The 24399-nt window shown below is 38.6% G+C and overlaps 1 protein-coding gene across 9 annotated transcripts; it reads left to right on the top strand.

Annotated features, from left to right (window-relative positions):
• Nucleotides 1-1400: 1400 nt before the first annotated feature.
• On the top strand, nucleotides 1401-23178 carry LOC121888122 (protein NLRC3-like). 9 transcript variants are annotated; one of them, XM_042399495.1, is made up of 22 exons: nucleotides 1401-1471; nucleotides 2101-2212; nucleotides 4007-4153; nucleotides 5674-5838; nucleotides 6809-6928; nucleotides 7069-7185; nucleotides 7323-7442; nucleotides 9049-9263; nucleotides 9451-11311; nucleotides 12087-12260; nucleotides 14625-14801; nucleotides 16139-16312; nucleotides 16777-16950; nucleotides 17409-17567; nucleotides 17946-17992; nucleotides 18820-18956; nucleotides 19340-19386; nucleotides 19671-19885; nucleotides 20241-20506; nucleotides 21239-21355; nucleotides 21496-21637; nucleotides 22488-23178. In XM_042399495.1, the coding sequence occupies exons 4-22, from the start codon at nucleotides 5735-5737 to the stop codon at nucleotides 22802-22804; spliced, it is 4683 nt and encodes a 1560-aa protein (XP_042255429.1). In that variant the 5' UTR covers nucleotides 1401-1471; nucleotides 2101-2212; nucleotides 4007-4153; nucleotides 5674-5734; the 3' UTR covers nucleotides 22805-23178. The 9 variants fall into 9 exon arrangements, with proteins under 9 accessions (XP_042255429.1, XP_042255421.1, XP_042255422.1 ...); XM_042399487.1 differs by lacking the exons at nucleotides 14625-14801; nucleotides 16139-16312; nucleotides 16777-16950; ... (7 more) ...; nucleotides 21496-21637; nucleotides 22488-23178 and having other exon boundaries at nucleotides 5716-5838; nucleotides 12087-12524; XM_042399488.1 differs by lacking the exons at nucleotides 14625-14801; nucleotides 16139-16312; nucleotides 16777-16950; ... (7 more) ...; nucleotides 21496-21637; nucleotides 22488-23178 and having other exon boundaries at nucleotides 7326-7442; nucleotides 12087-12524.
• The last annotated feature ends 1221 nt before the right edge of the window (nucleotides 23179-24399 follow it).

Here is a 24399-nt window from a genome sequence, read left to right as displayed (position 1 = left end):
TGTTTTTGTGACCTCTATGAGCTCTCTGTTAAAAGTGACATCTGGTTATTGAACACAGATACTTTTCTCCTTCATCTTCGAGGTCCAGCAGGGACTCCGAATGAATTGTCTGGTGTGTAAGTTGTACTGAACAGAGCAGAATGTTGTTGTTCATGCGCACAAAGACGCCTCCAAAACTTGTTTTCCCACACAGACTTTAAAGAATCCTATAAAGACAGGTTAGCATATGCTGAAATGATGTCTGTGAAGGTTAGAGCAGTAATAAGTAGTTTTTCAATGTAAACTGCAGGTGTGATTTACTCTCCAACTGAGAATTTAGAAAATGTCATAATTGAACAAATTTAGATATTAAGTTATAATACATTTTTATAAAATATATTGTCTTAAAGGTTATATTTGTAACTATCAGAAATTCCCTCTCATTAGTGACATCTGTGACCGTTAAATGAGCTTCAGTTAACATCCAGTTGGCACCCGTGCTTGCAGGTGATGTCTTTTTCCTTACTTACAACAGGTTGCAACACGCTGTGGCTGCGGAGCAACACGCTGTGGCCGCAGAGCAACAGGCTGTGGCCGGGGAGCAGCAGGCTGTGGCTGCAGAGCAACAGGCTGTGGCCGTAGAGCAACAGGATGTGCATGGTCTTCCTTTAATTCTACATTATTTCCTCTCAATCTGATGCTCTGTTGAATTCATTTAACAACCAATGCCTATCCATCCTTGACCAAATTGCACTGTTTAAAACTAGGAAATAAACCTCCCCTGGTTGAACAATCACAACTGAGCGCTAAAAAGACTGTAGAAAATCTGAACGTCATTGGAAGGTAAACAGGTCTGAAATAGCACATAACACCTTTAAAAACCATATGTTAACTTCATCACTACAAATTGCTTCAGTCCTTGATTCAGTAATTACTGGTCCCTCCACTTCTCTTCTCTACCTGACTGTGAGCTGTCCAAATAATTTCTTGCTTATTTTGTTAGTAAGCTCTAGAGTGTCAGGTCCCAAATCCAGCCTGACCCTTGCATTGTTTCTATTTCCCATGTTAGTTCTGCCTCTTTTTACTAGTACCCTCCTCCTGCATCTCAGACATCATCCCCACTAAACTGCTCAAGGAGGTATTTTCCACTGTTGGCCCTGTTATTTTGAATTTTTTTAACAATTCTGTGGCTTCCAGTTATTTTTGACATCCGCACTTTCACAGAAACATAATTCCATCCCCCCCACTTTTTCCTGAGGTAGTCATTGATGAAACGAAACTGAGTTTCCCATATATGAAAAAACTATTGGTCAAGTTAGATTAATTGAAGAGCCATCCATCCAATTACAGCCATTTGACCAACCCACCAGGTCAGGGAGGAGTAAACAGTTGAAGTATTTATATATAGTAAAGTTACATTTGTGCATTCAGCAATGGTGCATCAGTTACTTGCTGCGGCTGTGATAACAGATTAGAGAATAACAGATCAGAGGTATGAAACAGCTATTTAACTAGTTAGTAATGTAGATTTTTCTTTTGTAACTTTGTCTTGTTATGTGATGTGTCAGCTCAGCTAACATCATTGAACATAAATGAAATAGACTATCCTAAATGTAAGCCAGGAGGCAAATTTGGTCACTTCTATTGTCGTTTTTAAATAGTCATAGACAAAGGTGAGCATTCATATTTAAGATGTGTGACATCTGTCTGCCTAATGGTAAAGTCCTAACAACCAAATTAATGTTTATTAGCATGCTAATCGCTAATTAGCCACCATGCTAGGTGGACTTTGGCAAGAATATGTACAAGTTCCCTCTGTGTTCAGAATGTAAACTCACATAGTTTATGCTGTTCTAAGTTAAATGTCAAAGGAATATGTTGCTTTAGACGTCATAGTTTTACTCCTTATGTTAGGGAGTAATGCGTGTTTTGCATTTAATATAAGTTACAATGAGCTATAGCTTGCACTGTGTATTAAAGCTAGACCACAGTAATATTACTATCTATTATTGAGCTTAAAAAGGGTTCAGATGGTTGTAGCTGTGACCTGTGAGAGCTAGTTGCTCACTCTTTGCACTCACTAGCCTCAAATCACCTGCTTATGTGATTTTCTCCTGTAAGCTTTGAGGAGGACCTCAGATGAAGAGGGACGGCTTGTTCCCTGTGGCTGTTGGAGAGGAACTGACAGCTGCTGCTATACAACCTCCTGAACAACAATTAAAGACAATTAAAGGTCCCCTTTGGATTCCTACTAAAAGAGACACTTTTTTTAAAAAAAAAAATTGAAGACAGTTTAGGTTGTACTAGTCCATGGACTCAGAAATGACTCTTTACTGATACTGATTTGTTACCAGGGTCCAATTTGTTTTGCATCTATAACTATCCATTTCATTTTAATGGAAGTGTAAGTTTCCTTTCATTTCATGTCTATAAGGTATGTAAGGAAGTAGGGTAAAGATACTCTGTGATTATCTTAAGCATAATAAAGATAGCAATGCTCCAGTACAGCAATTAATACAAATAACTGGATGTAAGTACTAAACTGCTACCAGACCCTAAATAAATTCTCCTGAGTTGTTACACTCATATGGTCCCAGTAATTTTTTATGGTAAGCTGAAGCAGTGGTTACAACTAGAGCAGTAGAAAAAATTGTTGAAATGCATGCCATTCATTTTGATTTTGCATGTTGAGACTGGAACAGGGCTCGAAGGTGGGGGGTTGCTGTGCTCATGTCCCACCTCTAGAACCCCCACACTTTTAAAATCGCTGCTCTACCCCTGTTACTGCTACTGTTATTATTGCTGCATTTGCTACTTAGAGCTGATCCAGACATATAAATAATCAATATCAACTAAAATAAAGCTGATCAAATGCAGATCTTTTCATCACTGTACTCTGCTGTGTTTAGTCGACTTCAGCCTGCTGCAGTTGCAGTGGTGCTCTCCTTTACAACAGCCTATGGCGCGAGTGAAAATTAGAGAGTATGAATGTCAAATTGACTGTGACTGATGTCCCGGTTAACAAATTACACAGATCCACCAAACCCCAACTCTAAACGCTTTCTTTCAATGAGTAGCAGTGATGGTAATTTTACTGCTACTGCTTCTGTTAATGTTACTGTCTCTCCAATTGTTAAGATAGCCTGACCACGACTTGATGAGACTGATAATAATATATCTGCCTGGCCGATCTACCATGTTGATATGTCCCTTGTCTTCTAGGTTGTTGATTAATGTATTTTCAATCAATTAAATTATTAATTGTAATTTACCGATAAAGTTAGTGATAATGCTTCCACTATTACTGCTACTTAAAGTGTTATGACTATTATTAGTGTCACTATTACTACTAGGCTGCACAAGAATGTTTTGCAGGTAGGAACATTTTTATTATGTGCTTTGTCTGGGGGAAATAATAGAATGTGGAAGTCAAGCCAAAGAGATGTGTGGAGGAGTAAACTCTGATCATATCTTAACTCAGAAGTTAAGTTACTGTTTTCTCCTTTTTAGTTTTAAAGGTTTATCAGACTCCTAATCATTGCAGTGCTGTATGGAAGATTCAGAATATCTAAATGAAAACTGATTAAAATTATGTATGTATTAGCTGTGTCATAACGAAAAGAAAATCAATGCTAAAATGACAATTATTTAGCCTTTTCTCTTAAAATTCTTTGAAATCAAATTGCCATTTTCATTTCAAAAAAGCTCCTGTGCACCTCCTCATGAAAACTAATGGCAGTGATGTATTTTGTATTTGCGGGTCTATGCTTCTCTCTGCTGGATAACATTGAAATACATTAAACCTTTTCACTTAGTTTTCTGTTGTGGTTTGATTTTAATGTGGCATGGAAACTCATGTCCCAATGAAAAATAATTTATTGTTTAATTTAACTCATGATAGTCCTTTTAGTATGTTTTATTCAATTATGACAATTATTAACACTGTAAATACCTACCTAAAAAAGAAATCCACAATATAATGTTTATAGTATTTTATTTTGTTTTATGTTTGATATCTTTTGTTTAGACATGTTGAATCTTCCATAGAACTGCAGTACACGACATGTGTGATGTAGAGGGGAGGAGCAGCTCTGAGGGGAGGAAACATGCAGTCAACAGACTCCATTTTACAATCCAAAGAGCAAAAGGAGGAAGTCAGGATGTAAAAGGCAAGGTGAGTATTAACACCACAGTACTATTTATGTTCAAAGTCTCAAAGTCTGTTCTGTTCAGAGTCTGAGCTCTGTGGACTGTAGAGGGAAGACGTTTGTTGGAGACATTTTTGTGTTTGATTCAAAGTACATTTTCACAATTTGCCATGCTATTGAGAGACTTAAAATCTTTCTCTTGACTCATGAATTCGAGATTCAAACTCTATTTTGTGCTTCATGTTGGAGTCAAGTAGCACATCTGTGTCAAGGTGACAGCGTTTAAAATATATTTCAAGCCAAAGAGAACTTCCTCGTCTATCACAAGGAACCTATGAATGAAGAAAGGGTCATTACGTCATAATACCAACGTTATAATGCTCTGCTTGCTGCCAGACTTTAAATAATAATAATGATAATAACAATAATAATAATAAATTAGCCCTTAGCTATAAAATAACAAAGGCATACATTTCATGGCTATCAGAAACTATTAACTCGATCATCAGAAAATAATGCATCGTCATTATGAATGAAACAGTCTCTGCTGTGATAAAATCAACACCTGGGCTGTAATCCCATCTGTCTGCTGCCCTGCTGTCCACCTGCTCACTCTATCAAAAACTGTAGATTACGTTAAATAACATTAACAGGCTCAGAGTTTATTTAGTTTGAGTATTATCACAGCTTAACTAATTAACTAACATTAGTCTGTTACTAACCTCAGTCACAGAAGCTCCATTCTGTTATAAATCTAGCATAGAGTGTGACACCATGTGTGTTCATGCACTATACAGTGAAGTAATGACCCTTGCTTTTTTTATAGTTACCTTGTTTTCTCACTACTGGATGTGTTGTACAGACTTGTTTGTCTTGAATCTTGTGTTCTTAGTTTGTAGTCAGGTTACTGGTTTACTTGTGCCAATAGTATTACTGTTACTATTATATCACTGTTAGTGCTACTGGTATTAATGCTACTGTTAGTGGTACTAGTATCACTGCAACTGTTGCTATTACTGCCAGTATTATTCTTACTGCTACTGTTAATATAACTACACAACTGGGGCTGGACAAAACGGTACTACAGTGTATGCCGTAGTACTACAGTGTAGAGATGCCAGTAAGGTTTCTTTCATGCTCTTAATTAAACAACATTTTTACCATGTTTTCATGTCAGTGCCACTGTTGTTAACAACATAATGGACGAGTACACAACTACTGTACATGAAGGTCTGGTTATGGTTCGGCAACTATCACAGTTGGTTATGGTTAGTGTTTTGACTAGTTAACACCTTTTATCATATTGTCTCAGGTATTTGTGAGACAATGGAATACAATTTATGATGGCCAGTTTAAGTAACAGATCTGAGTTTAAAGGTTTATTAGACACCAAAATACTACAGCACTGCAGTACACTGTATTGTTGCAACACTTGTTGTTAAAACATGTAAAAACACGTCAATGAGTCACATCATTGCACTGAGTGACATGTAACCAGATATTTTCTAACACAGTTGTTCATATTTTGTAATGATGATTTAACCAGGAGAGCTGACCTCACAATCAGTGGTTCTGGTTTACCTCTCAAATTGACTGAAGTCCAGAAGATGAGTGATTGTGTGGAGGAGGGGAAGGACAGATCAGAGTCTGCAGAATCTGGTTATCAGTCTATGAAGAGTGACCGATCCAAAGAAAAACCTTCAGACACAATGTAAGATATCACATTTCATTACATTAATTTGGCAGGCACTTTTGTCCAAACAGACTTACATTCAAGCTCCATAGAAACTAGAGTTTAGAAGTGTATTCGCCTCGAACAAAAATAGAGTCCCAAAAACATAAAATGTAGCCACCGGAGCTGATGACATCCACTCCAGTCAATGCTTGTGATTCCACCAGACACACTGCAGTGTGTTTCAAAAGCATCCCAGAAAAGGCTCTCCGCTAAACATGCATCTAGTGTATTTTTGACGGATGACACGTCAAGCTGCACAGAGCAGATCGAGCCGGGCAGGAAGTCAGACACAGAAACAGCACAGAGCATCTGGTCAATTCTCAAAATAAAACACCCTATGCAGACTCCCAATTGTATGTCAATAATAAACACAATTAAAACAAATAAAGAAACCCTTTAACTATGTAGCCTACTTACCAATAGCAGAGGCACAAAAATAAAGGAAAAATGTCCATTCAACAAAATCTGAGCAAGTTGACAAAATGGGGCAGTTCAGTTGTGCGGAAGTTATATACTCTCAAAATGACATTTCATCTGGACTTTAAGGCTAAGAGATGTGATGGTTTGAAAGCAGCAGACAGGTCCAGGTGTATGAGGACAGAGGTGAGAAACTTGGCTCTACTTTGTGAGGGAAACCCTGTAGGGATCAAAGAGGTTCTTCTGGAGGAGGATGCAGACAATTAAAGCAGTTTGTTCAATTGTTTTAGAAACACAGGAACATCTGAGAATTTTTTACTCTGAGGAGCCTAGTGTTGTTGTTTTTTTTTCAAAATAGGGGTGACAGTGGCAGATTTGCGCCCTGTGTCAGCACAAAAATAGGGCCCAAAGAGTGTTTCTCATAAAGAAATCTCAACTCAACACTCAGACACAAAGTGAGAGACCCTTTGGTCTTTTGGTCATTTTACAGTGATTATATAATGTGAATAAAACTTTTTGTTTTTTCCAGAGGTCAGCACAACAGACAGAGAGCAGATTCTCCAGTATCCAGTTGTCTTTCTATGAAGAGTGACTATTCTAAAGAAGAGCCTCCATTCTTCAGTAACAAACCTGGACCCTCAGACACAAAGTGAGAAAACTGCTACAAGCTTTATCTCTAGCAGACTATTGACAGTGACATTCATTTGTGAACTGAGAGACCCTTTGTCCTTTAGATATTTTAACAGTATTTATATAATGTGACTAAAAACCTTTTGCTGTTTCCCGAAGTCAGCAACAAAGACAAAGAGCAGAGTCTCCAGTATCCAGTTGTCTTTCTATGAAGAGTGACTATTCTAAAGAAGAGCCTCCATTCTTCAGTAATGAACCTGGACCCTCAGACACAAAGTGAGAAAACAGCTACAAGCTTTATCTCTAGCGGACTATTGACAGTGACATTCATTTGTGAACTGAGAGACCCTTTGTCCTTTAGATATTTTAACAGTATTTATATAATGTGACTAAAAACCTTTTGCTGTTTCCAGAAGTCAGCAACACAGACAGAGAGCAGAGTCTCCAGTATCCAGTTGTCTTTCTATGAAGAGTGACTATTCTAAAGAAGAGCCTCCATTCTTCAGTAATGAACCTGGACCCTCAGACACAAAGTAAGAGACTGTGTCTACTGTAAACTGATGTGATCAAAGATGATTTAGTTATAAGGAAGAGAAAATGCTATGATATAAGATTTCCATTCATGAAGCAGAACTATTGGTACGGAAACTGTTTAAAGGGTAATTAGTATAGACTGTATACAGTGTTCCCTCTAGGTTGACTGTTTTGGGGTGGCAGGGGTGGCGCTGTCCGGGGTGGGGGTGGGGGTGGGGGTGGGGATGGCTGATCAAAAACTTGGAAGACACTTAGCAGCCAGACATTTCTCCGTTCTCTGTTTAAGAGCGGCTAAAATTGACACTCAAATGAGAATTGCTGGTCTACCTTAAAAGTCAGTCCAACTTACATGAGCCTGGTCAGGTTAGGCTAATGCATTGTTGTTAACCTTGGGGCTAACCCCCTTCAATAGACTTTAGTCTTTTCTTGGTCTTGAGAAGCTGCAGTATTTATTAACTGATACACTGTAGCCTGTACTGTACATTTACTGCCACATAGACAACTTACTGCTAACCTTTTCCTCTGCTCCGCTTGCATTTATTTGCTCTCTCCACTCACTCAATCACACACTTACAATGCACACACATTATGCACTGCCCTATTCCTTAACAGAGCTATGCTACTCTTTAATCATATTAAATTCATGTTAATGATCGTGTGAAATTTTAGCAGTGGCGCTCATTATTTTTTGCAGCAGCGGTGCGCTGCTGCAAAATGTAATGAATATAGGGGAAACACTGGTATATGTAGATGTAAATGACCCATTGGTTTGCATTGGAGCTGGTTTGAAGCCCAGAGTTGCAGTATATGGTCGGTGCCATCTTTTCCATCGAACCTTCCAAATAAGGAGTGCAGGATGTTGCCTTACATGCTCTGAAACACGACCTGCTACCCCTGATCAAAATGAACACAAGCTTACTGAGAACACGGAGTGGTCACGGAGTGGTGCACACTTGGGCTAACATTAGATTATTTCGCTGAGTTGTGCTAACATGGCAGGTATCGTTATAAAGTAACATTAAACATAGTGAGATTTTGCAACAGTAGTCCGACTCAGTGCGAGTTCGAGCCGGGGACAGCAGCAGATCAGCCAAGTGTCAATCACAGCTGTCAATCAACGCCCACATGGTAGACATCAAAGCTACTATAAGTATTCAAATTTTATTAACAGAGCAATAATTTCCAAAACGACCACCAGCACACTTATTAGAGGGCCTGAATTTTGAAATTGAGAGGCCATAATGGGCTAGTGTAGTTACTATTTAACCAAATAGATCTTAACCTGTTTTTGTAATCAGAAATTATGATGATATTTCTGCCACAGAACACCTGAAGAACCATGTTTGAGTTCACCAAAAATATTTACACATCTGAAGTTAAAATCACAGTAAAGATTTACAAGTTACAATCTGAAAGAGTTAAGTAGATATTTAAGTGCAACAAAGAAAGGTTCCCTGCTGCTCAGCAAAAAGTAAAAGAACTATAGGTTGGAATGCACCCCTAGCTCCGCCTTCCTACCTATCAATCATCATGATAATCTGCCACCTGAGCTGAGGCTGAGGTAACCAGACTATAAATCCACATCTGTTTCTACAATGTTTTAAGCATTCTGGAGGAGCAGCTGTCCTGCTGTTCTTTGTGTCATCACGTCCTGAGGGATCCGGTCCTTACCAGCTGTGGACACTGGTTCTGCAGACAGTGCATCACCTCATACTGGGACCAGTCTACTTCATCAGACGACTCCTCCTGTCCCCAGTGTGGAAAAAGATCCAGAATGAGACCTGGACTGCAGAAAGACAGTCAGACTAGCACTTTACAAAGTAAGAATGTAGATCTGTCTGCTGATCCTCATGCCAATTTGATTTTTTTCTACATACAAATCTAAACTCTTCATCGTCTTTCCTGTTTACTCACTGTTATTATTATCATTTGGCTACTGAAAACTAACATGAGATTATCTGTCAGTCAAATACATTTTTGATGAGACCTTTTGTTATTGTGTTACAGTGGATGTTGGTCTGCAGGATGTTTTAGATGAACATAAGAGAAGTCTGAGGAGGAGATGTCAACATGTGACTGAAGGAACTGATGAAGCAGGAAGTGAAAGCCTCCTCAACAGGATCTACACTGAGCTCTACATCACAGAGGGTCAGAGTGAAGAGGTTAATACCCAGCATGAGGTGTGGCAGCTTGAAACAGCTTCCAAGATCGAGACCCTCCATGACACTCCAATCAAGTGTCATGACATCTTTAAAGCCTTACTTGACCAAGAGAGACACATCAGAGTTGTTCTGACAAATGGCGTCGCTGGAGTTGGAAAAACCTTCTCAGTGCAGAAGTTCACTCTGGACTGGGCAGAGGGCTTGGAAAACCAAGATGTCAGTCTGGTGATTCTGCTTTCATTCAGGGAGCTGAACTTGATCAAAGATGAGCAGTACAGTCTTCTCATGCTGATCCATGATTTCCATCCAACATTACAGAAGGTCACAGCAGAGAAGCTTGCTGTCTGTACAGTTTTGTTCATCTTTGATGGCCTGGATGAAAGCAGACTCTCATTGGATTTCCACAAGAACAGGCAGGTCGTGTCTGATGTCACACAGACATCATCTGTCAACACGTTGTTGACAAACCTCATCAAGGGAGAGCTACTTCCCACAGCTCTCATCTGGATAACTTCCCGACCTGCAGCAGCCAATCAGATCCCCCCTACATTTGTTGACAGGGTAACAGAAGTACGAGGCTTCACTGATGCCCAGAAGGAGGAGTACTTCAGGAGGAGATTCAGTGATGAAGAGCTGTCCAGGAGAATCATCTCACACATCAAGACAACCAGGAGCCTCCACATCATGTGTCACATCCCAGTCTTCTGCTGGATCACTGCTAAAGTTCTGGAGCACATGTTGACTACAGACCAGAGAGGAGATCTGCCTAAGACCCTGACTGACCTATACTCACATTTCCTGCTGGTTCAGACAAAGAGGAAGAAGCACAAGTATGATGAGGCACATGAGAGTACACAGGAGCTAACGGAGGCTGACAGGGAAGTTCTTCTGAAGTTGGGGAGGCTGGCGTTTGAACATCTGGAGAAAGGAAACATCATGTTCTATCAAGAAGACCTGGAGCAGTGTGGTCTTGATGTCACAGAGGCCTCAGTGTTATCAGGATTTTGTACAGAGATCTTCAAAAGAGAGAGTGTGATCTTCCAGAAAACAGTCTACTGTTTTGTTCATCTGAGCGTTCAGGAGTTTCTGGCTGCAGTCTACATGTACCACTGTTACAACAACAGCAACACAGAGGTACTGGAGGACCTCCTGGGAAAAAACTACAAACACAGGGAATCAAAACCAAAGTCTTTCCTCGAGAGGACTTCTGCTTATTTCAGAAACACTGATAACCGTGACTCATCCCTGGATGTGTTTCTGATGGGAGCCATGGAGAAATCTCTCACAAGTAAAAATGGCCAACTGGATCTGTTTGTTCGCTTCCTTCATGGCCTCTCTCTGGAGTCCAACCAGAGTCTCTTGGGAAGCCTGCTGGGTTGGACAGAGAACAGTCCAGAAATCATCCAGAAAGTCATCAACGACCTAAAGAAGATGAGCATGTACGATATCTCTCCTGACAGAAGCATCAACATTTTCCACTGTCTGATGGAGATGAATGACCGCTCAGTACATCAGGAGATCCAAGAGTTCCTGAAGTCAGAGAACAGATCAGAGAAGAAACTCTCTGATATTCACTGCTCAGCTCTGGCCTACATGCTGCAGATGTCAGAGGAGGTTCTGGATGAGTTGGACCTGGAGAAGTACAACACATCAGAGGAGGGACGACGGAGACTGATCCCAGCTGTGAGGAACTGCAGAAGGGCTCAGTAAGTCCAGATGTGATTAACATTATAAATCAGTACTTTACATATATAACTAAATATAAATTATTATTTTAAATGAATACTATTGTTAAAATAGTGTTCTACTAATAATCCAACAGATTCTGTTTTACCACTATATTTGACAGTTTAAAAGAACATCTGTATCATTTTTTAAAGGAGATTACTGAAGGCCTAGAACATTGCTTTCACACAATGTCTGTGAGCCATTTAATAGTGAGCATGGGGAATATTAGGGGATGCCACATTTTCTTCTTAAGAACATGGAGTAAAAAAACCCTGCTCCAATTTATGGTGCTACTTACATTGTATAAACATCATAAGATTATTTTTATTAGGGTTTTGATTATTTAGATTTAGAAGATTATGAAAGGTTGCTAAATCGTAAGTTCTGAAACCTCCAAATTGATTATTTATTAAAATGGGTTTCTAATCAAGATGGCCTCATGCTAACTTTATGGATACTGAAATGGGATTAGATCACATAGACACATGCACATTACGGAAGTCTCACTGTAACTCCATTTTCTCTGCCTTCATCTGCAAGGCAAAACAAAGATTAAAAGTCTGCAGGTATGCAAGGGAGTGATGAGAATTATTGTTTCATATCAGACAGTGAGATTCGATTAGCCGGACCACTGATGTGAAAAGATATTAATCAAAACAGGAAACGTCAAACTGTTTTGTCATCAAATGCATGAAGTAACTATAAAGTGTCCTCTTTTATTACAAAATATGTTGTATATGTGTGTCATGACAGACTGTCTCACCGTGGACTCTCAGAGACTCACTGTGAAGTTGTGGCTTCAGCTCTGAAGTCCAACCCCTCCCATCTGAGAGAGCTTGACCTGAGCGAAAACAACCTGCAGGATTCGGGAGTGAAGCTGCTGTCTGCTGGACTGGAGAGTCCAAACTGTAGACTGGAGACTCTGAAGTATGTACAGTTCAGTCAGACCGACAATTACACCTATTTTGTTATTCAGGCTCTTTAAAGCATGTAAGAGAACCTACAGTAGCCACAAAACTAGCGAAAAATGCAAAAGGCCCTCTCTAGACCCAGTGTTGGTTTCGTCCGTTCTGGGCAACTGTAGAAACATGGTGGTGCGACATGGCTGGCTCCGTGGGAGGGGACCAACTCCCTTTGTAGATATAAAGGGCTCATTCTAAGGTAACGAAAACAAAACGATTCTTATTTTCAGGTGATTATACACTAATTAAACCATACTTATAAATATTATATTCCATTTCTGCTAAGTCTGTTCCACTAGATGCCACTAAATTCTACACAATGCACCTTTAAAAAATGTGCAAATTGGAGATGGAAGGAAGGGTTTGAATTTGATTTACCATAAAATCTGCACATGAATATTCTAGCCACTCAAATGTCTCTTCCAAAATGAGCGTCACATCAGATACCCACTGCCATTATTACTTGGCCTACATGATGGAAAATCCTCAAAACCCATGATACAATGGCAATTTCATGAATGAGAGTTGAAAAAAGCTAACTACTCAAACGACTAAAGTTTCATAATTTAACACGAGACTAGGCTAGTTTGGTGTCACTAGCCAAGGGGAGGCACAACTAAGCTATCACTGCTAATGGTTTAGCTGGCTATATTGCAATGCAAAGAAGTCTATATCAATCTAATGAAAAAGTCATTGGGGCTGCAGCCCTGAGTGCCCAGGCCAGGGAACACCCATGGCAAATTCTTCATATTCTCCCTGATGTTCTCCCAGGTCTTCACTGCAGACACATTCAGTTCTTGCTTGTTGTGGGCTCTTTGCCTTCAGTCTGTTCTTCAGCAACTGGAATGCAGCTCTATCAGATTGAGATGAGGTGGCCAGTCAAGGATATTCCACCACTTCACCCTGAAAATCTCTTTGGTTGCTTTGGATATATGTTTATGATTGTTGTCCTGCTGAGTGATGAAATGCGGTGCAATTAGTTTTGATGCATTTGGCTGAATCTGAGCATACAGAATGCTCCCATATACCTTTGCATCCTGTTGCTTCTATCAGCAGTGATATCATCAATAAATTCCAGTGTACCAGTTCCATTGGCAGCCATAAACTTACTTAAATTAAAGTTGAGAATGAAGTATACATTATTTTAGTTCAAATTGAATGTTCTGAAATACAGAACCTGAAGAAGAAAAAATAGTTTTCAAAATCCTTGACTAAAACTCCAGATCTTTGGTTCATACATTTCTGGGACAATATCTGGATATTTGGTATAGTAACAAAAAGTAGGTACATATTTTTCAAGCCTATTTTGGGACAATACTCACCAGCTCGTATGTACATTAAAGGAGTTATTGGTGTCTGTAGTGATTTCTCCTGTCCACACTGTCTTTGAAGCAATCCCCTTATAACCTGAGTCCAGTGTTATGAGATGGAGGACAAAATTTATGATGCTCTGTGTAAAAATTACTTCTAAAGTTTAGCTTAAACTGATATGAGTTATACATATCAAGTATCTGCTGCTGTTTGAAGATAGATGTCAACCTCTTCTTCTACATTTTTTAATTACCATACCTTCTCTTACTGTGGAGCTCTTTTGACATAGTGTAATTACAACTTAAAACAGTTGATCATTTTTTCTGAGCAGCCCCCACGAAATGACTTGTTTTATTATCAGAATTTGATCCATTCATTCCAGTAACATTTTGAAAGTCTAAAAGAGCCATATAATGAAATTACTCTATCCCATTTAAGTCGGCATGTCAACTAGCTGGGCCAGCACAAGTCTCAGACATGCATGCTCTGAACAGACCAGGGTGGAGAAGGACTCTGCTGTGGATGCTCTATGGGACCAAAAATGCAGAAGTGTGAGGAAGCAGAAACGTAGCATACTTTCTTGGTTTCATACTGAAGCCAAAATACCTCATACTTCCACTGAGCAACTTTCACAGGAATGAACGCAGCGCCATCTTTGAATACATCCATGATACCTTCTAAGATACCAAATACAGGAAGAAGAAGGTTGTGTAATGAACAGATTTTGGTCAAACATGTTTGATTTGATATTGCTCCTCTAATTACAGTCTTTATGAAGTTCAGCAACATTTTATGAATCAGTGTTGACATTTGTGTCTGAAAGTTGTGGTGACATTCGGATGATGTTCGTTGAAGGCTGAAATTATGATGATCCACAATAACACAATGACAAAGGTATTCTGCTTATTTTAGAGAAAAGCTCATTGATTAGGACATTGTAATGTTGAACTACACATTTAAAACCTGAACACACCTGATTGGATTGTAAATGGATTTTTTTCATTTGTTCTTTATTCAGATTGAGTCGGTGCAGTTTGTCAGAAATCAGCTGTGCTTCTCTGGTCTCAGCTCTGAAGTCCAACCCCTCCCATCTGAGAGAGTTGGAGTTCAGCTACAACAATAAGCTGCAGGATTCAGGACTGAAGCTGTTGTGTGATTTTCTATCAAGTCCACTCTGTAGACTGAAGACTCTGAGGTCAGTTCACTGACTGTTAGATCTTATATATTTAATTAACAACAAAACTATTTGATGTACATACATAGCTTACATCCATTTTTCTTTTTTCAGTATTTTTTCTTATTTCACAAAATTTAGTCTGTAGTTAACAGGCGACTGAATAAAATAAAAGATAAAAAATGTCCACTGTTGTTATAGTAAATTTGTGTTTATATAGTAGTTTTTGGTAAAGAGACACATCTGTCAAGTCATGGCAAATATATTTAAGTATATCAGAAATCTTAAATTTTCCTCAAGGGGCTTTACAAGCTGTACAGCGTATAATATATTCTATCCTTAAACCCTAAATAAGAGAAAATGCCCCAAAAAAAGACTTTCACAGAGAAAAAAAGTAATAAAGACATCCAATAAACAGAGGGTTAGAGCGATGCAATGCAATGATTATCAGAATGTTTACAATAATCTTGTAAGCAGGACAGACATAGTTTTTAATTAATAAGGCTTAATAAATTCATTGAGACTGAGACCGAACCAACGAAAAATATAATGCTAACAATTACAAAGGCCTGAAGCAATCAAATAATAAGCAACTAATTGGAGGTTCAGGGAAAAAAAGATGAGTTTTAAGTATGAATTTAAAGGACTCAACAGTCAGACAAAAAGATAATTCCAGAGAAAGGATGCCAAATAGGAAAAGGCCCTGCTGCCTGCTGACTTCTTTTTAACTCCTGGGACACCTTGCATTTGGACACCTTGCATTTTGAGAGCGGAGAGCTCGGAATGGATTATAAGGTTGAAGGAGATCAGACGGGTACAAATGAGCATGCCCATTTAGGATTTATAAGTAATCAAAACCATCTTAAAGTCTGACCTAACAAGGATAGAGAGCCAATAAAGGGAGAGTAGATTTGGTGTAATATGGTCTAATTTTCTTGTTTTAGTTAAGCTCCTAGCAGCATCACATTTAATCTGAATTCAGAAGCAGGAAATTAATTGACACCCATTTTTCACAGCAGCCGAGCAGGCCTCTAAGTTAGTAATTTTCATTCAATTCAATTCAATACAATTTTATTTATATAGCACCAAATCACAACAAAAGTCATCTCAGGGCACTTTTCACATGGAGCAGATCTAGACCATACTCTTTATTATCATCAACAGTATTTTAGTATGATTATCAGCCTTCATAGGCACATACAGCTAAGTATCATCCTCAACTGCACGTCATTTGGCTAAGAGGTGAGATATAAAGAGAGAAAAGCACAGGGTAATGCTGAACTACACATTTAAAACCTGAACACCTCCTGATTAGATTATAAATTTATTTTTACCTACATAATTTATTCTTTATTCAGATTGAGTCGGTGCAGTTTGTCAGAGATCAGCTGTGCTTCTCTGGTCTCCGCTCTGAAATCCAATCCCTCCCATCTGAGAGAGCTGGATATGAGTCACAACAAGCTGCAAGATTCAGGGGTGAAGTTGATGTGTGATTTTCTGGAGAGTCCACAGTGGAGACTGGAGACTCTGAGGTCAGTTCACTGCCTGTCTATTACTATTGTTGATCTTATATATTTAACAACTTAACCATATATATGTACATACATAACATACATCCATACAGTCAATTTTATTATTTTTATTTTTTTATATTTCAATTTTCTTAGGTAGAAAATTTAGTCTGTAGTTATAAAAGATGATTGATTCTTAAAGAAACTGTAGAAAATGTCCACTGTTAGTTGTGAAAGTATTTTTTCTTGGTCTTTTTTGGTAAAGAGTCACTTCTCTATACAGAATATCTATTAACTAATATCTGTTTTAAATTGATTAAGTTTACTTGCCAAAGACATTTTTTTTTTGGTTTGCTTTCATGAATAATGTCTGTTCACTGATGTTGATCATTCAGAACACACTCAAACAACTGCACATTTAAAGCCTGAACACATCAAATTGGATTATAAATTTATTTTTATCTACATCATTATTTTTTATTCAGATTGAGTCGGTGCAGTTTGTCAAAAATCAGCTGTTCCTCTCTGGCCTCAGCTCTAAAGTCCAACCCCTCCCACCTGAGAGAGCTGGATCTGACAGAGAACAAGCTGCGGGAATCAGAAGTGAAGGTGCTGCGTGATTTTCTGGAGAATCCACACTGTAGACTTCAGACTTTGAGGTCAGTAGTGAGTTGAAGTCAGTCCATGTTGATGAGTCCATTTATTAGCACAGAAGTCACATTTTCATTAACTGATTGGCATCAGCTGCTTTATTCATGCTTCATCATTGTTAGCTCATTCATCAGCTTCTTGGCATCAGCTCACCTTTCGCCACCCTTTCATATTCATACATTCATACAGCAACGCCCATAAACTGACACTGTTACCCTGTCAACAACCTGACCCTCACTGATTAGTATCCACCAACCCATCCTTCTTATGTCTGAATTTTTTTTAGTAAAGCTGATTTAATTAAGATTTAATGTTTGTTAAGAGGGGATTCGTTCTCCTACTGAGTCTCCCTCAAAAAGCAGAGCCCTTTCCTCCGACTCTAACTGTATTATCATTTGCTATAAATGGTCAATTCCCTGATTGAAGATTCTCTGACTGAAATATATTAATGTATATTTGTGTCTAGGATCTCTGATTCTGATGGTTCACCTGTCACATGGCCTGGAAACTACAAGATGAGTGGTTGTGTGGAGGAAGAGAAAAAATCAGAGTCTCCAGTATTCACTGATGTTTCCAAACATTATCCTCTAGACTTCAGTGATGAAGTTGGATCCTCAGACTTAAAGTAAGAGACTGTTTCTATTGAAAGCAGAAATGCAGTTCAGTAATTATCTTAATGTAAGCAGGAACTTTTGCATCTTTTGAGTATAAATTTAACTCAAAAGGGAACTTGATCTCCCCTTAGTGGACATTTTCTGGGAGATGTATTGGCAAAAGCTTGGGGTGTAAATATTGATATTGTTGGGCTATGTTTGCACTTTGGGACGCATTACAAGTCCATATTAATCCCCACTTCAGGTAATAAAGTCCAGATAATGATTAACAGCTTGTTGGTTGTGTGAAACCACCAGAGTTATCTTTAGTAAAGAGATACAGTCTGATTGTTTGAACTCTCTTCATAAGACAGTCCAGATAACTGCTGTGTTTGTATTTATTCCTACAGGGTGGAGGACAAACGAAACAGCGCTGCACCTGACAGACATAAAGACTGTGAGTGTTGAGACCATGACCAGTTCAAAGTGTGATTGTGACATGACAAAATACACATCTAAAGAAAACTAGTTGCGATTAAATCTTGATCCCTGTGAAGTCTGTTTCTGACTAAGCTCTGCCCACCAGCTTTTATTCCACTTTAAATGCACCATGGTGCGTTTAATCACTTATCAGAGATTCAGACTGAAAATTTTCCCATTTGAAGACATCATCTTGCACTCTGGGGAACTATAATATTAGACATTTTTAGAATTTTCTGGTATTTTCTTCTGCTTTGTGCTGATCTGTTTTGACTGTTGGGAAAGACAATGTGTTGTCTCACTGCAAGAAGGTCTTCAGTTTGATTTGCAGTCATTTCTGTGTTAAGTTTGGGTTTTGTCCTTGTGTTCAAATGTCCAAAGACTCCTAATTCAACAATTAAAATGTTGTTGTGTTGATAGTTTGTGCAAAACAAGACACTTTTCTTCACTGCAATGATTGAAATAATACAGTGAAAACACTTAATGGACACTTTGTAAATCAAATTTAACTTTGGTTTTGGGAATTTTTTTGTTCAAATGTGGTCTCGACTGAAAAATGACTGATGTGCTTTGTCTGAACCTTTTTACAGTATTTCTTTGCCATTTTGACTTTACTGGAAGGTTTTCCAGTAGAGACTTACAGGAGACATGTAGCGAAAGTCTCTGTCCAGCCTTAAATTGGGACTTTGTGTTGCAGCTTTCTGTATGAGTCTAACCCACTGGACCACAAGGATGTCCAGAAGTGAGTTTAACATCTGCTGTGTGTCTTCTTCTCCACATCCGATGGCTCTAATCTCCCACCAGGTGCGTCCACATCCAACGCAACCCTCAATGTGTCTGAGGACAACAGAGAGGATCAGCTGGATCCTGATGATCCAGAGAGGTTGAAGAAGCAGCAGCTTGTGTGCAGGGAGAATCTGACTGGAACAAGTTACTGGCAGGTAAAGTCAATACAAATGTCCATTTTTTACTTTAAAATTGTTATTAATTTGTTATTGATCAGACTCAGGTTCCTCCAGAGGTTAATACTCCTTACATCTAAACTCTCCTCGTTTTCTCTCCTCTCACTCTCTGCTCCTTCCTCCTCCATCAGAAACTCCTCCTAAGTCATTTCTACCTCCTCATCTGTGAAAGCACCAGCTGCTGTCCAATGTAGCAGTGTAAAGTTAAAGAGCAACTGATCATTTAGACATGTGAACTAGTGATAATCAAACCAAGTGATGAAAAACAGTACAGAGTGAAGGTGGAGTAGAAACTGAAGCAGTGAGGATCATGTCCTAGTGGTCAGTTTCTGTAACTAATGTTGTCACTTTCTGCATTTTAGGACTTCACACCCGAAGTGCTGACTGAGTCTGCAAACATTTCATACAGGTAACCAAAACATGCAGAATATTTCATCCTTGAACTTCGTTAACTCCTTTCAGTGATTACGCTTCACTTTTAACACTTCTCATACTCTTCATACTCCTGCAGCTGCTGCCTCACTCACCTCTTGTCCAGCAGTTCAGTTTGCTCTCCAGCTTTTTAAGCACTGCGGCAGTCACAGCACATTTTGTTCAGCAAATTCATTCTTTAGTTTTTATTCATTCAAACCAGGAAAAAGGCTGGATGAGTTTGTGTTTATGTTGTTTAATCAGCTCCTCTGTGTCCTACAGGGTCAGGTGTCCAAGTCCAGGTGTGTTCCGGTGTACTTTGACTGGACTGGTGTTTGTTATGGCTCAGAAGGCAGAGCTACTGTACAGGACTGTCCAATGGGATCAGAACCTCCTACAACAAGTTGGCAAGATGGCTGCAGGGCTGCTGTTCAACATCCAGAGTCCTGACGGTGCTCTCAGTCAGCTCCAGCTGCCACACTGTGAAACCATGGATGGTAAGCTGATTATTGTGGTTAGTGAGTTTTAAACAATAATGAGTCTCCTCTTAGCAACCCCTACAAGCTGCAGAGTTCATTACAGCCACAAGACGAACAAACTCTGTCTGTTCTTAGAGTTGTACCAGCAGTGGAGGTAAACATGTAAAGATTGTCCTGAGGGTGGCGTTAGAGGAAAATAAAAGGGTTCATCATCTGGGGAGCATGAATGTGTTCAGTAAATTTCCACCTAACATTGCTGACAGTCGTGTTGAATGATTTGACCGACCAGACTAAGTCTCCTAGAAATCAAATAAAATAAGCACTAACATTATATGGAGGTTGTTGTTAGTAAAATAAATCTGTGTTTTCACAGCTCCACTCCCTGAAGGTCTGCTGTCTGTCGTCCACATCACTGATGATGGAATGAGCATCCTGGAGCCACTGGAGATTACAGACACTCATGTGGTTGTGAACATCCCTCACCTCTCTGCCTATGGTGTGGTCTGGGATCTCGTTAAGAGGTTTCTGAACAGCACACCAACAGTTAGTGGCCAGGTTCTGCTGTTCCTCCGACCTCCATGCATACATCATCGAATACTCGATGTATTTCTGCTGCAGGACAACATTCCTCTGACAGAGGTAAAACTACCTGTCATACAGTATGTGCTTACCATCAACCTGAACTTATGTTTTAAACCACAGCTGTTTCCACAACAAGCTGAACAGTCAGCCACACCTCACTCCTCTATACCTGTTATCAAACCTTCTCAAGCTGTGGTAAGAATAATATGATTGTCCAATCTGAACTAGAAATCTTCAGATTGCTCTTTCGTTTTTAGTTGTTTTTTTTCTGGGTTATCTCTAGAGGGCATTATTGTCTGTTACAGTGTCACTCATGGTGGTGTGAATATTGAATAGTGGGCTAGATTAATATAAAATTAAATATCTAGGTATTCCATATGGCAGCGTGTTGCTGCCACCATGACAAAATAAATAGTGGCTCAGTTTTTTGTTACAAACTTTTCTTGTTTTAACAAGATATTTTTCATGTTTTTCTGAAAAAACAGAAATAATATTTTTACAAGAAACTTTTCTTGTTTTAATTAACAACATATAAATTTATCTATATTTTCAACATCGAACTGCTTCTACAGGATGTCCTGGACAGATAAAAAGGGAAATCCTTTACAAACATTACAGTGTTATATTCTGCCACCGCAGTGATGGAAGCTTGTTGACTTCCACGTACAATTCGTCTAGATTTGTCTATAGATGTCCAGCATATTCAAGAACAGAATATGAGTAGTGCAGAGAAATCATTGTCTATCTATCTGAGAATAAACACCATATAAAAATGTCTTATCACTGAAGGTTAAAGCCCAACAAGGAGAAGCTGAGTACATCAGGATCTCCTCTGACTGTCATCTCATCTATGGTCAAAGTTACAGTGTTCACTGTGAACCTGAGGCCTCTACAATTCAGCCTGAGGTGAGTCAGTTCTGAAACACTTCCAATGGTTACAATCTTAATTATTATATGTACATTTTTGGAAAATAGATTCACAATCAGAGTACTAGATACAATTTTTTTTGCAACTGGTGAAATGACACTTTGTTACTGGTTTTCAGTGTGCACCATTTCATACAAAGTGTGGACCAAATTTCTACCCAACATTTGAGGTTTTCCTCACAACAAACCAAGAGAAAGTGGCTTTGATGGTCCAAGACCAAGAGGGGACACCAGTGTGGAAACGTGATGTGTATCTGACAGGTAAAGCTTTCACTTTGCTGCAGCAGCACTTCACCTCATGTCAAAGTTTAGACCTCAGTTACAATCCACAATCCACAAGACATTATTGCTCTAATAATGAATCAAAGATCCGCTTCTGGATTTGTTATGCAGCCTTCAGACAATGTTACAGAATTCTGAGAGGTTGTATTTAAGAAAGAAAAAAGATATATTTTAGATAAATCTGGAAGAAAAAATATTTGGTCCGCTGAATGATGGAGAAGATTTTTAACCCACTACCTTTCTGAATCAAAATAAAGATGGCAGCCCGTCAGCTACCTGTATAGGTAACCTATTCGAAATTTGGGAAAATGGTTAAAAATCTTTATCATTCAAAGGATGAAATTTTTTTTCATCCAGACAGTTAGAAGAGTGTTTGAGGATTCTTGAAATACATTTCGGATAAAAGGTATGCTATTAACAAAGATGTTTTCTCAAACATCACAGATAAATTATCTTTTAAAGAAACAGAGCGTTATATCTGTGTCTGTTTATGTGAAAAGTGGCCGTGTCGCTCTGCATTTTAATGAATGTAAGCATGAAGTTAGCCATCTCAGATTTATGGGCATACAGGTGATTAATATGCCCAAACATGGAGGGAAGAGGTACAGACTGTTGCTCCAGACAGAAGCTTTTTTGCAAACGCTTACACCTAATGGCTTAAAAGAGGACTTTTCTTTTCTTTTCTTTTTATAAAGTAGTTGTTTCCATATTGCTGGCTACCTGGATAGCCCCTCCCCGCCACATGGAGATTTTGTAAAAATGTTCATCATTTCTAAAAGGTATCTGTTTAAAAGTGGCAGCAACAGTCTTTTTTCTGGTTGTCTTCCAGGTCCAAGAAGGGAAAATCTACAGAGGAATCTCCCAGCAGGGGACATCGTCCCAGCAGAGAAGAGGCTGCGCTTGGTTCGGACAGAGTTTGTTAGAAGAATTACTGAACCTGTTCTAGACCAGCTTCTGGATAAACTTCTTGAGCATAGTGTTATAAATGATGATGAAATGCAGTCAGCCAGAACAAACACATTAGCAAACAAAGCTCGACACGTGATTGACACAGTACGAAGAAAGGGAACTGAAGCCAGCTCAGTTCTAATTGCTGCCCTCCATGAGGTGGATCCGTGCCTTTCCAGACTGCTCAAGTTGAGCTGAGTGTGATGATGAACCTGTATAACAGCTGGCTGTTTAACAGTCTCAAGTTACTTGCTGTCTTTAATAAGAAGTTTTGACTTTTAAGCCTGTGTTTTTAATAAGTAGACTTTCAGTCACGTTTGGAAAAAAGGCCTTCAGAAAAAGATCGAACAAAACCTGGAGTACATTGGATGGATTTTGAGCAGAGAATAATTCCCCTGAGAGGTTGTGTTGTCAAATATGAACTTAAACAGATGTTGTTGCTGTTACATGAGACCTCAAATGAAACACTCAAACACAAGGTTTTTTTGAGTAAAGCCATGAGTTTTATCCAAAAAATGTAATGAAAAGTGCCGTCAGACCTTTTTCTAAATAAATGTAAAAGCCTTAACTGAGTAGTTACGTATCCTTCTTCAACAATGAGAACCATCACCTTTCTAGATCTCCACTACTTTTTTAGAGTTTTAAGAAGGTATGTTCTTAAGTAGCATGTATAACCCACATTAATTTGACATGTAGAGTTAACTTTGGTGTTTCTAAGAGTTCAAGATCTGTGCAGAGAAAGGGTTAAATTTTTACATCAGCTCTACATCACTCCATCTAAATTACACAAATAAAACAAATCGCTCACCTCGCTGCTTCAGATGTGACTTAGATGAAGGTAAATTCCTACTTTTGCATTTATTTTCTCATACTTTTGTGCATATTGTTCTACGTGTCATGTCATAGTCAATATAAGAAAGCAAAATAAAATGTTTCTTTTTTTAAAAAAAGAGCAAGTTCGACAGAAAAATCCCAGGAGCTTCTCTGTTCATCTCTTACATTGGTTTAATGAAGTGCACAGAAATCAAATAAACAGCATCAAACCATCAATTGTTGCTTTCTGTTATTTGACTGGGATGCTGCACTGAGAACAAAACCACCAACCAAAAAACAAAACCTGAACACAAACAGACCAACAGGAACACAACCTGAAGAGGACAAGAGTTCAGCTGAGAGCTGCTCTGAACAGCTGTGAAAATTAATTTACAGGAATTCACCAGACTGAAGACAATGTGGTCTGATGTCAAATGATGAAAAAGTTGGAGTGTTGTTTCCACCACTAGATGGAGACAGAACATTATTGATGAACAAAGAAGCTGAAGCATCTGTTAGAAATGAAAATCTGAAAAACAACATATTCCTATTGAGAAAGATTTCTGAGTTCAAGTTATACACAATCAAATCACAAGTAAATCAGAGCACAGATTATGGGATGCCAGAGTAATTGTAGACTGAGAGAATACGGGACCAAACTGGAACTAAAAAAGAAGGTGTCTGTTTGACATTAGCAGTAGTATTTTAACCATTCAACCACTTTTAATCTAATTTAATACCTTTTCATTTTTTTCTGTGGTCCAGACTTTAAAAATCAACCTTAGTGCAAAACTCCTGCTTCTAAAATCCTTATCAGGCAGTTTCATCAACATCATCATAACATCGTCATTACAACACAGTCATCATCATCTTCATCAATAATATCATCATCGTATTGAACATTTATGACTTTGTGACTCCTAGAAGAATAAAACTTCAAAAGCTAAATTTTATACCATTAGAATAATTTGAAAAATGTT

Source organism: Thunnus maccoyii, chromosome 21 (assembly GCF_910596095.1).
Source record: "Thunnus maccoyii chromosome 21, fThuMac1.1, whole genome shotgun sequence".
NCBI classification, from domain to species: domain Eukaryota; kingdom Metazoa; phylum Chordata; class Actinopteri; order Scombriformes; family Scombridae; genus Thunnus; species Thunnus maccoyii.
The sequence above is the reverse complement of the archived record's forward strand: the minus strand, read 5'-3'. Positions and strand labels throughout refer to the sequence as shown.